Raw genomic sequence first — 14733 nt, forward strand, 5'->3', positions numbered from 1 at the left:
TCTACCAACTCATTTGCATCTTTGTAGAGAGTAGGCCAATAGAAACCATAACTTAGAACTTTAGCCGTTGTTCGTGCTCTACCATGATGACCACCATAGGGCGAAGAATGACAAGCCCCAAAATTATCACTTTGTTCCTCCTCCGGCATACATCTTTTAATCACCCCATTCGTGCAAATCCGAAAAAGGTATGATTCATCCCAATAGTATTCCTTGCAATCCTTCTTGATCTTCTTCCTTTGCTTTGAAGAGAACTCATCCGGAATGATAGCACTCATAAGAAAATCTTCCAAATCCGCGAACCATGGTACCTCTTTCATTGGAAGTGCCAAGAGTTACTCATCGGGAAAAGAGTCATTGATATCAAGGCCATCATGTAGCCTCCCCGCCTCCTCCAAAACAAGACAAATGGTCTGCCACTTGATTTTCACATCCCTTCTTGTCTTGGATGTCAATATCAAACTCTTGCAACAAAAGCACCAATCCAATCAAACGAGCTTAAGATTCTTTTTTTCTCATAAGATAGCGTCGCGCCGCATGATCTATGTGGACAATAACTTTGGCACCCATCAAGTATGGGCGAAACTTCTCAATAGCAAACACAATGGAAAGGATCTCCTTCTCTATAACGATATAAATAACTAGGGCATTATTCATGGTCTTACCAACATAGTATATCGGATGAAAAACTTTGTTGATACGTCTACCCAAAACAGCCTCAACCGCTACATCACTTGCATCACATATGAGCTCGAATGTCAAACTCCAATTTGGAGATGTAATAATAGGAGTAGTTGTCAAATTGAGCTTCAATTGTTCAAAAGCTCTCATGCAATCATCACTGAAATGGAACTTGGCATCCTTCTCAAGGAATTTGCACAAAGGGTTTACCACTTTAGAAAAGCCTTTGATAAATCACTGATAGAATCCCGTATGGCCCAAGAAACGCATCACACCCTTCACAGAGGTATGGAGGAATATTAAAAATAACTTCAATCTTCGCCTTATCCACTTCAATACCATTCTTTGAAATCTTATGGCCGAGGACAATGCTTTTCTCAACCATGAAATGACATTTCTCCCAATTGAGTACCAAGTTTAATTCCTAATATCTAGCGAACACCTTGTCCAAATTAGCAAGGCAATCATCAAATAAATCCCCAAACACCGAAAAGTCATCCATAAAGACTTCAAGGTAGTCTTCCACCATGTCCGTGAAAATATCCATCACATACCGTTGAAAAGTCATCAGTGCATTGCACAATCCAAAAGGCATCTATTTGAAAGCAAAAGTACCATATGGACATGTAAATGTGGTTTTTTCTTAGCCTTCCGGTGCAATAAGAATTTGGTTGTATCCCGCGTAACCATCAAGAAAGCAATAGAAGGCACGACCGGCCAACCTATAAAGTATTTGATCCATGAAAGGAAGAGGAAAGTGGTCCTTCTTTGTGACTTTGTTGAGCTTACGATAATCCATACAAACTCTCCAACCGGTGACCGTTCTTGTAGGTATCAACTCATTCTTATCATTGGTAACAATAGTCATGCCCCCTTCTGTGGGACACATTGTACCAGAGGTCCATGATCTATCGGAAATAGGGTAGACAACCCCGGCATCCAATCATTTGATAATCTTCTTTTTGACCACCTCTTGCATAGCCTCATTGAATCTTGTTTGATGTTCAATGGATGGTTTAGCACCATCCTCCAACTTGATCTTATGCATGCAAAATGTGGGGCTTATACCCCAAATATCCACCAAAGTCCATCCAATATCTTTATTTCTCCTTTGCAAGAATACCAATATGGAATCTACATGCACGTTAGTCAAACAAGAGGAAAGAATAACCGGTAAAGTAGAACAAGGGACAGGAAATGCATTCCGAAGGTGAGATGGCAATGGCTTCAACTCCAAGGTTGGTGGCTCTTCAATTGAAGGCTTTGTATGATTCGTCTTCCTATTCTCAAGATCCAATGACAACTTTCAGGGTGCATAGTTGTAAGACCCCATTCATTGCAATGAAATCACACATTCCATGAAACTGTCTATCTCATCATCATCAAAGTTGAGCAAAACGGTTTCTAACATGTCACCAATATTTACTGTAGCACTTGTATCACCAATAATGACATCAATCACCAAGTCCACAAAATATCACACATCATTGCTATTTGGTTACCGCATAGACTTGTACACATGAAATATCGTTGTCACGACCCAAAATCCCACCATAGGTGTCGTGATGGCACTTAGTCTATAAGATTAGGTAAGCCGATTATAATTACATTTTGAGCCATTTTTTTAATAGAAAATTGAATACACGTATCGAAACCAAAAGCAGAAACAAATATAACAACCTCCCAAGACTGGTAATACTGAGTCACGAACTCTAACTGAATACGTGCAATGATCTCAAGGATCGAATATACAATATTGTTCAAAGAAGAGTTGACAGTATAATAAAATAGAAAGACTCCAAGGGACTGCGATGACCAAGCATCTATACTTTAATCCTTGCGATCAACATACTAACTCTGCCCGAGTCCGATATCTTTAGTACCTGGCTCTGCACAAAAATGTGCAGAAGTTTAGTATGAGTACACCACGGTCGGTACCCAGTAAGTATCAAGACTAACCTCGGTGGAGTAGTGACGAGGTACAGTCAAGACACTCACTAGTCAGATAACCTGTGCAATATAGCAGTATACAATAGTACTGAAAAAGAACTAGCAGTAATAGAAACAAAAATCAGCCATTGATATAAACAGCAAGGCAACAAGAACACCATAATTATTTCTCACACGAATAAGGAACATAAGTACAACCAATTAAACAAGTCCTTCAAATATAAATCTTTCACATATAATTCTGTCGAATAAATAACTTCCTAATATATTTCTTTCAAATAAATATCTTTCGAATATAAAAATTCTTTCAAATAAATATCACTCTGTGACACCTCATTTCATAAACATAAAACACAGGTTTCAGCCCACTTTCATATTTTCGTAACACGGGTCTCACCCCACTTTCATATTTTTGTAACACGGGTCTCACCCCACTTTCATATTTTCGTAACAAGGGTCGCAGCCCACCTTCATATTTCCATGACACATTGTGCCCATATTTCTATCAAAACCGCACGGACAACTCACGTGCCAATAATAAAAATCATCATATTTTCCCCCCGGCACCACGTGCCCACATTTCATATATGTTGTAACGTGCAACCTGATCCCATATAACATAATCCGCCCGGCAATAGCCACAGGCTCACAATTTTAATATAGATCAGACTATTATCAAGTTTACCGAAACAACAAGACAAGTTGCACAAGGTATAAAAATAAATACAAGGGAAATCACAACAGCACATAAAAATTACCAACGCAATAACCCTATATCATCACATAAAAATTACCAACACAATAACCCCACATCACCACATATCATCCCTGACAATAGCCACATTTATCTCTCCTATAGCCACCCTTATCACTCCTATAATAGCCTCCATTGTCCCTCCGCCCTGACAATATCAATAGCCACCCTTATCGCTCCTATAGCCACCCTTATCACTCCTATAGCCACCATTATCGCTCCTATAATAGCCTCCCTTATCGCTCTGTTTAATAGCCTCCCTTATCGCTCCGCCCAGATAATATCCCAACAAACATAACAATAGTGAAATTCAACCATTATGCCCGCATAATGTCAATAATGGAATGACACCCTTATACGCTGCATAACAGTAACCCAAGTCACACAACAATTCACACGGGATATTATCACAACAGCACATCATCATCAATTTGTATTTACAAATTACCTGTAGACCACAACCATTCAAAAGGTACAATAAAGTCAATTAATTTCACAACAGATAGTTCACGGCTCAACACAATGTATATAAAATGTCAAAAACAACCACAAGGATGGGAAAATAACTCATCATAGGACAACGCCTTCTATAATCTAGATTTTAGATAAATATATAAACTCCTCAATTGAAACTTATTTAATTAATTACTTTCATATGAAAAATCCATAATGTGATTATTTTCAAGAAATATCAAATCAACAAATACACGGAATTCACAAAAAAATCTAAGTGGCAATCACACCAAATTATCATATAAAATTCAAACTCGACAAACAAGGAATGAGGTGTGACAAATCAAGGATTTACTAAGTTCCAATAATTTTCCAATTTAATACATAAGGGCGTCTACAAATTTCAACCGATATAATTTGCAGATCTAAACCAAGTACGTACTCGTCACCTCGCGTACATGATTTTCAATTACACAATTTCGACATAAGACTCAATGCCTAAGGGGTAATTCCCCCACTCAAGGTTAGGCAAGATACTTACCTCGACGAAACTATGTCAATGCTTTAAATGATCTTCGCGAGTGAAGCCACCTCCGGACGGCTCAAATCTGAAATTCGCCCCTTAATAATGCTACGATGGTCCACCACACTAAAAAAATTTCAATCTACAACAATGCAATACAATTGCACCAATATTAGTAAACAAATTTCAAGATTTTTGCTCATTTAGGCATTTTATCAAATACCTAGAGTACATAGCATTTTACTACCTCTAGTAATGGTGTTTCTTCATCCAACAATCCCTCCTTCCCACCAACAAGAGATACTAAACCGTCCTTTGTCTACAAACAACCTTCTTTAGCATCATTAAAATCATCAATGAACTCACATCCACCCAATTATTGCTAATTAATTCATTACAAAATCTCTACAACACCCAATAATCTAGTTTAAGTATTTATGGCTTCCAAGCACCATCCAATAAATGTTAATACTTATTTCTTGCTCACATACTCATAATAAATCCATACATGTAAGTCTAAGTGTGAAGGATTACCTTTTGGAATAAATCTTGCAAAACCCTCCTTTGAGTTTTTGAAGAAATTTCTTGAAGATTCAAGTATTATATGTGTAGATTTCATCAATACTAGTGTAGAAATGATGGAATTTCACACCAAGATAATGGGGATTGCTTTCCTTGAAGAAGAGAGGAGTTGGTGGTCTTGAGAGAATGGATAAGACCTCCAAAATTCGTCCAAATGGAATGGAGGAAATGAGCCTCGAATTGGCTTTAAAAGAGCTGGAGCTGATCCGCACCCGGTCTGGCGAAGTGACCCTCACTTCGATGTCCACTGCATGCAAGAGAAGACAGGATCCATGCCCGTTCTGGCGAAGTGACCCTCTCTTTGCTGTCCGCCAAAATAACTGGGTGATCTAACTTTGGTAATTTGATCATAACCTTTAGTAGGAATGTCCAAATGACGAACGGCTTGATGCGTTAGAAACTAGTCTCAAAAGGCTACACTTTAGGGGCAAAAATTCATGGAAAGTATCTTCACATAATGAGAGTTATAACCATTCAAAGGTAGGTATTGTGCAAATTAAGATACCTTTTCCATTTAATATTTTCAACTTTCGCCAATTAGTGTTGAAACCTTATAGACCTATCCACATGAAAATCCGGGCATATGCCCAAGTCCAAAATCACCATCCGATCCTAACGGAACCATCAAAAATTCCGATCCGAGGTCGAATACTAAAAAGTCAAATTTGGTCAACTCTTTCAACTTAAGGCTTCCAACATGGAATTTATTCTTCCGAACTAATCCCGAAACACATGAAAATGAAAACCGACGATTCACACACGTCATAATACATCATATGAAGCTATTGAAGACTTTGAATAGTTGGAAGGATCGTAAATGTTCAAAACAACAAGTCGGGTCATTACATTCTCCCCCACTTAAACATATGTTCGTCCTCGAACGTGCCAAGAATCTTTCTGAGGACATTAGATTACTGAGTGTATTATTACACACATACTCGCGTGTGATTCTACGTCACCGCAAATTTAACATGGATCCGACAACGCCATCTCAGTGGAAGATTATTTCTCTCATCCATACTTATAAACTTTAAAACTAAATTTCTTACACTCCAAACATTTCCAAAAGGCCTAATTTCTTTTCACATCAGCACACGGTAGTAGTCTCAACTAGTTGTAGCAACTCGTGCCTACACTTGCATCAACGTCCGTTATAGCGCTTAAGTACTTCAAAATTTTTCAGGGTGTTACATTCTCCCCCACTTAGGATTATTCATCCTCAAACGAGAAGTAGAGTCCGCCCTCAAACACATAACATTACTTATCTCTTCTTTCGCACATCTCAATCTCCAAAAAATTTCTAACTCTCAAATTTTTCAGAAATTTCAGCAGAGTCTCCCCTGTAATTGGGCCTATCCATCTGCTAGAGTAACACCAAAACAACTCCTAACAACACATCCACAACCCAACAAAGCACCACAATGTATATATCAATGACACTAATCTCAACATTACAAGCACTGCATTATCATAATGATATTTGGACATGAAACACATCATATAAAAATGCGAGGATCTCGTCCTCAACTCCGAATCGCAAGTATTTTGCACATCGTGCCAACTGAGATTCTCCATTCCCTTTCTTTCTTCTTTTTAATAAATTCTGTAAATAATTTTCACAACACATAATGAACCCCCATACCAATAGGGCATATAATTCATAAAATTAAGATCAATTATTCCGAAATAACATCAAAACCCACTGTAGTGAGTCATAGAAAGTCACTTTTGGACTTATAGCCCTCAATCGTGTACAAAAATAAAAATGATAGACACGGGCTAACATCATCAAATCTCCCATCAGTGATAAACATATAACTGGGTCACAAAATTACGAAGCTCACCCATTAGCGGAGCATAATAGGAGTACTCGCCTCAATATTCAGAACCGAATCAAATTAAGGAGAAATATCCCTTTATAACAAATCGGGATTGTACCTGTAACGACACCACCTGGTGTGGTGGTCTCAACCACAACATAGTAAATATATCAACGGGCTGAGCCTCCCCCTTTAGGGCGCCCCCTACCCGCCTGTCCTCCACCCCTAATTGGATGTGCACGTGAAGTATTAACTGGAATAACGCTTATAGCCTGAGTGTTCTGATGTAATCCACCCCTCCTAAGTCTGGGACAATCTCTCTTGGTGTTCCTAGTATCACCACACTCATAACAACCCCTCTGAGGTCGCGGCTGCTCGTACTGAGTCTGTGCCGGATAACTGGAATAACCATTGTAAGAACCTCGTGCCGGTGGTGTACTATCAAAACTTACTGGAGCACCCTGAGTAATTTGATGTGCGGACTGAGTTGGCCGACTGATCGAGCCTCTGCCATAATGGGTCATAGCTGAAGAGTAAAATCCATTGAACCCTCCAGAGCTTTGAGACCTTTTGGTCTCTTTAGACTCATTTTCCTTATTTCAAACACGTTCTAACATCCTGGCAATCTCTACTACTTGCTAAAATGGAATGTCAGTTTGTAATTCTCGAACAATGCTTATTTTAAAATCATAATCGAGCCCTTCAATGAATCTGCGGACTCGCTCTCTAACTGTAGGAACCAAGATAGATGTGTGTCGGGCTAACTCACTGAACCTGATAGCATATTCTGACACCGTCATGGTGCCCTGACACAACCGTTCAAACTCTATGCAACATGCATCCTGTAGAGTCTGGGGAACAAACTCTTTCAAAAACATTTTCGAAAATTGAGCCCAAGTTGGTGGTGTTGCATCGGCTGGTCTGCCCTCTTCATAAGCTTGCCACCATCGATATGCTGCTCCTGACAACTGAAATGTAGTAAAGGCAACTCCCCTCACCTCTACAATACCTATGGTGCGGAGAATACGGTGACATTTTTCTAGAAATCCTTGGGCATCCTCAGTAGATGTGCCACTGAAGGTAGGTGGACTATACCTCTTAAATCTCTCAAGTCTCTTTTGTTCTTCTTCTGATGCCTCTGGTCTAACCTCAGGCTGAACCGGAATAACACGATGTACCGGTACTATACCTGGAACCTGACCAATGTGAACCTGCTGTTCTGGAGCACGAGCGGTAGGAGTCTGAGTTACTCCCCTAATCTGTGCAATATTTGGTGCAACAGAGATCAATCCTGCCTGAGTTAATGTACCAAATATATTCAAGAACTGTGCTACAGTCTCCTGAAGTCTGGGGTAACAACAAGTGCTTCCGGTACCTGTCCCCCAGCTGGAGATACTGGCGGCTCCTCAACTGCGTCTCTGACATGTGCTCTAGTCGCAGCACGTGCCCTTCCTCGACCTCTACCTCGTCCCCGACCTCTTGCGGCCCTAGCAGTATGGACGGGTGTCTGCTCAGCTAACCCGGTAGCACGTGTCCTCACCATTTGTGAGAGGATAGAGATGCAAAGGCTCAAATTCCAAATTCAACAAATTCTGCACGACAAGAATGAAAGAAGTGGAAATTTCCTAACAGTTTTGTAGCCTCTCGAAGATAAGTACAGTCATCTCCGTACCGATCCGCAAGACTCTACTAAACTCGTTCGTGACTCATAGAACCTATGAATCTAGAGCTCTGATACCAACTTGTAACGACCCAAAATTCCACCATAGGCGTCGTGATGACACTTACTCTCTAAAACTAGGTAAGTCGATTACAATTACATTTCGAGCCATTTTGTTTAATAGAAAATCGAATACACGTGTCGAAACCAAAAGTGGAAACAAATATAACAACCTCCCAAGACTGGTAATACTGAGTCACGAACTCTAACTGAATACGTGCAATGATCTCAAGGATCGAATATACAATACTATTCGAATAAGAGTTGATAGTATAATAAAATAGAAAGATTTCAAGGGACTGCGATGACCAAGCAGCTCTACCTTGAATCCTTGCGATCAACACACTAACTCTGTCCGAGTCCGATATCTTTAGTACATGGCTCTGCACAAAAATATGCATAAGTGTAGTATGAGTACACCACGGTCGATACCCAGTAAGTATCAAGACTAACCTCGGTGGAGTAGTGACGATATACAGTCAAGACACTCACTAGTCAAATAACCTGTGCAATATAGCAGTATACAATAGTACTGAAAAACAACTAGCAGCAATAGAAACAAAAATCAACCAGTAATATAAACAGCAAGGCAACAAGAACACTATAATTATTACTCACACGAATAAGGAACATAAGTACAACCAATTAAACAAGTCCTTCAAATATAAATCTTTCACATATAATTCTTTCGAATAAATACCTTCCTAATATATTTCTTTCAAATAAATCTTTCGGATATAAAAATTCTTTCAAATAAATATCACTCTGTGACACCTTATTTCATAAACATAAAACACGGGTCTCAGCCCACTTTCATATATTTGTAACACGGGTCTCAACCCACTTTCATATTTTCGTAACACGGGTCTTAGCCCACTATCATATTTTCATAACACGGGTCTCAACCCACTTTCATATTTTCATGGCACATTGTGCCAATATTTCTATCAAAATCGCACGGACAACTCATGTGCCAATAATACAAATCATCATATTTTTCCCCGGCACCCCGTGTCTACATTTCATATCTATTGCGGCACGCAACATGATCCCATATAATATAATCCGCCCGGCAATAGCCACAGGCTCACAATTTTAACATAGATCAGACTATTATCAAGTTTACCAAAAAAACAAGACAAGTTGCACAAGGTATAAAAATAAACACAAGGAAAATTACAATACCACATAAAAATTATAATAACCCCATATCATCACATAAAAATTACCAACACAATAACCCCATATCACCACATATCATCCTTGACAATAGCTACCATTATCTCTCCTATAGCCACCCTTATCACTCCTATAATAGCCTCCCTTGTCCCTCCGCCCTGACAATATCAATAGCCACCCTTATCGCTCCTATAGCCACCCTTATCGCTTTTATAGCCACCTTTATCGCTCCTATAGCCACCATTATCGCTCCTATAACAGCCTCCATTATCGCTCCGCCCAGACAATATCCCAACACACATAACAACGGTGAAATGCCACCCTTATACGTCGCATAACAGTAACGCAAATCACACAATAATTCACACAGGATATTATCACAACAGCATATCATCAGCAATTCGTATTTACAAATTGCCCGTAGGCCACAACCATCCTAAAGGTACAATAAAGTCAATTAATTTCACAACAGATAGTTCACGGCTCAACACAATGTATATAAAATGTCAAAAACAACCACAAGGATGGAAAAATAACTCATCATAGGACAACGCCATCTTTAATCAAGATTTTTGATAAATATATAAACGCCTCAATTGAAACTTATTTAATTAATTACTTGCATATGAAAAATCCATAATGTGATTATTTCCAAGAAATATCAAATCAACAAACACATAAAATTCACATAAAAATCCAAGTGGCAATCACACCAAATTATCATATAAAATTCAAACTTGACAAATAAAGAATGAGGCATGACAAATCAAGGATTTACTAAGTTCCAACAATTTTCCAATTTAATACATAAGGGCGTCTACGAATTTCAACCGATATAATTTGCACATCTAAACCAAGCATGTACTCGTCACCTCGCGTACATGGTTTTTAATTACACAATTTCTACATAAGACTCAATGCCTAAGGGGTAATTTCCCCACTCAAGATTAGGCAAGATACTTACCTTGACGAAACTAAGTCAATGCTTTAAATGATCTTCGCGAGTGAAGCCACCTCCGAACGGCTCAAGTCTGAAATTCGCCCCTTAATAATACTACGATGGTCCACCACACTAAAAAAATTTCAATCTACAACAATGCAACACAATTGCACCAATATTAGTAAACAAATTTCAAGATTTTTGCTCATTTAGGCATTTTATCAAACACCTAGAGTACATAGCATTTTACTACCTCTAGTAATGGTGTTTCTTCATCCAACAATCCCTCCTTCCCACCAACAAGAGATACTAAACTGTTCTTTGTCTACAAACAATCTTCTTTAGCACCATTAAAATCATCAATGAACTCACATCCACCCAATTATTGCTAATTAATTCATTACAAAATCTCTACAACACCCAATAATCTAGTTTAAGTATTTATGGCTTCCAAGCACCATCCAATAAGTGTTAATACTTATTTCTTGCTCACATACTCATAATAAATCCACACATGTAAGTCTAAGTGTGAAGGATTACCTTTTGGAATAAATCTTGCAAAACCCTCATTTGAGTTCTTGAAGAAATTTCTTAAAGATTCAAGTATTATATGTGTAGATTCCATCAATACTAGTGTAGAAATTATGGAATTTCACACCAAGATAATGGGGATTGCTGGTGGTCTTGAGAGAGTGGATAAGACCTCCAAAATTCGTCCAAATGAAATGGGGAAATGAGCCTCGAATTGGCTTAAAAAGAGCTAGAGCTGATCCGTGCCCGGTCTGGCGAAGTGACCCTCACTTTGCTGTCCACTGCATGCAAGAGAAGACAGGATCCGCGCCCGGTCTGGCGAAGTGACCCTCACTTCGCTGTCCGCCAAAATAACTAGGTGATCTTACTTTGGTAATTTGATCATAACTTTTAGTAGGAATGTCCAAATGACGAACGACTTGATGCGTTAGAAACTAGAATCAAAGGGCAACACTCTAGGGGCAAAATTCATGGAAAGTATCTTCACATAATGAGAGTTATACCCATTTAAAATTAGGTGTTGTGCAAATTAAGACACCTTTTCCACTTAATATTTCCAACTTTCGCCAATTAGTACCAAAACCTTTTAGACCTATCCAAATGCAAATCCGGGCATACGCCCAAGTCCAAAATTACCATCCGGTCCTAACAGAACCATCAAAAATTCCGATCCGAGGTCAAATACTAAAAAGTCAAATTTGGTCAACTCTTTCAACTTAAGGCTTCCAGGATGGAATTTATTCTTCCGAACTAATCCTGAAACACATGAAAATAAAAATCGACGATTCACACATGTCATAATACATCATATGAAGCTATTGAAGACTTCGAATAGTTGGAAGGATCGTAAATGTTCAAAACGATAAGTTGGGTCGTTACAGTCACTTGTTCATCATCAATAACCCGAAAAGTGAGTTCCCCAGCTTCAACATCAAAAAGGGCCTTACCCGTAGAAAAGCAAGGCCTACCAAGAATGATAGGCACTTAATAATCAACCTAACAATCTAGAATCATAAAGTCCGCTGGAAGAATAAATTTATCAACTCGAACCAATGCATCCTCAATTATTCCCAATGATCTCTTCATTATACGATCGGTCATTTGTAACCTCATAGATGTGGGTCTAGGTTCCCCAATCCCATTAGTTTTGAACATCGAATAGGGCATCAAATTTATACTTTCCCCAAGATCACAAAGAGCTTTAGCAAAATCGGCACTTCTAATAGTACAAGAAATTATGAAAGCACCAAGATCCTCCAACTTAGTAGCCATGGAATGAACAATTGCACTCACTTGATGAGTGACCTTGATAGTTTCAAAGTTCATCGACCTATTCTTGGTCACAAGTTCTTTCATAAACTTGGCATAATAAGGCATTTGTCCTAAAGCTTCCACCAATGGCACATTAATAGAGAGACCTTTCATCATATGAATGAACTTCTTGAATTGATTCTCACCATTTTGCTTAGTGAACCTTTGAGGGTATGAGGGTGGAGTCTTTTTCAAGGTTACCTTAGCCTTTTGCACCACCGTATCCGGCATGTTAATGATGTGTTCCCTAGACGGGTTCACCTCTTCTCGGGTCTCCTCCATACTATCATCAATATCAATTTGAACATCATTTTGTACTTGCACATCGTTTTGTGGGATTCCCTCCTCTTGGATCATTTGGTCATCATTGATGAGCTGCTTTTCATTTGAGGTGGGTACATTCCCGCCTCTTCCACTTCTTGTGATAACCACCATAGCATGCCCTGTATTGTTACCATCCTTTGGGTTCACTACCGTATCACTTGGTAATACACCCTTACAAAGACTATTAAGAGCTTGAGAGATTTGCCTCATTTGAACTTCAATATTACGGATTGATGTGGTATGTGAGGTAAGTGGGCATCCGAATCCGCATTCTTTTCCATCATTTGCTTGAACATGTTCTCGATACGACCCATTTTATTGCTTGAAGAACTTGAACAGTGGGAAGGATAAAGATGTGGGTTGCTTGGTTGTTGGGACATTGGGGGTCTTTGTAAACCCGAACTCGATTTGCATGATTATTATTGTTCCCCCAATTTCCTTCATTGTTACCTCCCCAATTCTCTTGGTTATTGTTGTTATGCCAATTTCCTTGATTGTTAGAAACCCAATTGCCTTGGTTGTTTTGAGAACAGTATTGGTTTTGATTGGAGCCTTAAAAATTACTCTGTTGCCCTTGTTAGTTGTTCACAAATGGTACCTCTTCTTCTTGCTCTTGATAGGAGTCATCTTGCTCATAACCAACATCATCATGTGCATAAGTCTCCACCAGGGTTGAAATTGGGGACCTTTAGTCCTCTTCTTGTTGGCCAAAACACTCACCCCTTCCATAGTTTGAACTTTCTTAGGGGCTTGAGTTTGATAAAGTTGAGCCTTAGTGAGTTGAGTCATAGTTGTGTTCAATTCAGTAATAGCTTGCCCATGGTCCTTCAATACTTTATGAAGATGAATCATGTTGGATCACCTTGGGGAATATTATCTCGGGATTTCCAAGCCGAAGAAGTTTCCGCCATCTTATCAAGAATCTCACATACCTCCACATAAGGTGTTGTCATGAAATTGCCTTCGGCCAATTGATTGACCACACATTGATTCGTGGTATTGATAGCACGGTAAAAAGTTTGTTGGATCATATTATCGGACATATCATTATTAGGGCACTCCTTCACCATAGTTCGATAATGCTCCCAAATTTCATGAAAAAGTTCATTATGCTCTTGCTTGAATACCAATATTACATCCCATAAAGTTGCTATGTGTGCGGGAGAGAAGAACTTTGAAATAAACTTTGCCACCAATTCATCACATGTATGAATAGAATGATTAGGCAAGCATTCCAACCAATCCAAAGCCTTACCCCTTAGTGAGAAGGGAACAAGCCTTAACCGCAATGCATCTTTCAAGACATTGTTTGTTTCCTTCCCCAACACATATCCACAAAACCTTTCAAATGCTTATAAGCATTTTGATTTGGTGTTCCGGTGAAATAACCTCGTTGCTCGAGCAAAGTGAGCATCACATTGGTAATTTAAAAGTTACCTGTCCTAATGCGGGGGGGGAACTATGACACTTGCATACCCTTCATTGGAAAAAATCCGGTGTTGCGCCACTTGTGGTTGTGGAGGTAGGGGAGGTGGAGGCACATTGTCTTATTGCCCACGGCCTCAGCGGTTTTGTTGTGGAGCTTGAGGCATTTCATCAAGTTGCTCTTCTTCGACATCCACCTCTCCCAATGGTATGTTTCCAAGTTCGTTGTTCGCCATTTGGAATTGATAATCACTTTATCAAGTTAGAATCACAAAAGTAAAATAAGATACTTTAAGAAACAAACTCAAGTATATAGCTAACACCGTAAACTCCCCGGCAACAACACAAAAAATTGAACACGTCCAAGTCACACCCCAATTAAGGGAATATGACACAATCATTACAATAATAAACCCAACGTGAGTCGGAGTCGAATCCACAAAGAGTTTAGAATGGGTGTTGAGGTAAATACCCAAGAGAGAAACTCAAAATAAATAGATTTAGCTTCCAAACAAAGGTGGGTAACAATTTTGCTAAATT

General features: G+C 39.1%; 1 protein-coding gene across 1 annotated transcript; it reads right to left on the reverse strand.

Moving 5' to 3' along the window:
• Nucleotides 1–498: 498 nt before the first annotated feature.
• LOC138899067 (uncharacterized) lies at nt 499–12978 on the reverse strand. Its single transcript, XM_070185182.1, has 8 exons — nt 12242–12978; nt 12013–12097; nt 10856–10927; nt 7912–8058; nt 7538–7731; nt 1652–1961; nt 1124–1276; nt 499–861 (listed from the first exon to the last, which is right to left on the reverse strand). Exons 1-8 carry the CDS (start codon nt 12976–12978, stop codon nt 499–501), a joined length of 2061 nt encoding a protein of 686 aa, XP_070041283.1.
• Between the last annotated feature and the right edge of the window lie 1755 nt (nt 12979–14733).

Source organism: Nicotiana tomentosiformis, chromosome 9 (assembly GCF_000390325.3).
Source record: "Nicotiana tomentosiformis chromosome 9, ASM39032v3, whole genome shotgun sequence".
NCBI lineage: Eukaryota > Viridiplantae > Streptophyta > Magnoliopsida > Solanales > Solanaceae > Nicotiana > Nicotiana tomentosiformis.

Excerpts from the sequence above, each read along its gene's own strand:
- LOC138899067 (XM_070185182.1), bottom strand. The coding sequence starts at position 12,978 with ATGAGGCAAATCTCTCAAGCTCTTAATAGTCTTTGTAAGGGTGTATTA. Across the intron at positions 12,098-12,241 it reads CCTAGACCCACATCTATGAG|GCCTTGCTTTTCTACGGGTA; the intron begins GTTACAAATGAC and ends CATTCTTGGTAG. Across the intron at positions 8,059-10,855 it reads AAGAAACACCATTACTAGAG|GCAGGATTGATCTCTGTTGC; the intron begins GTAGTAAAATGC and ends ACATTAACTCAG.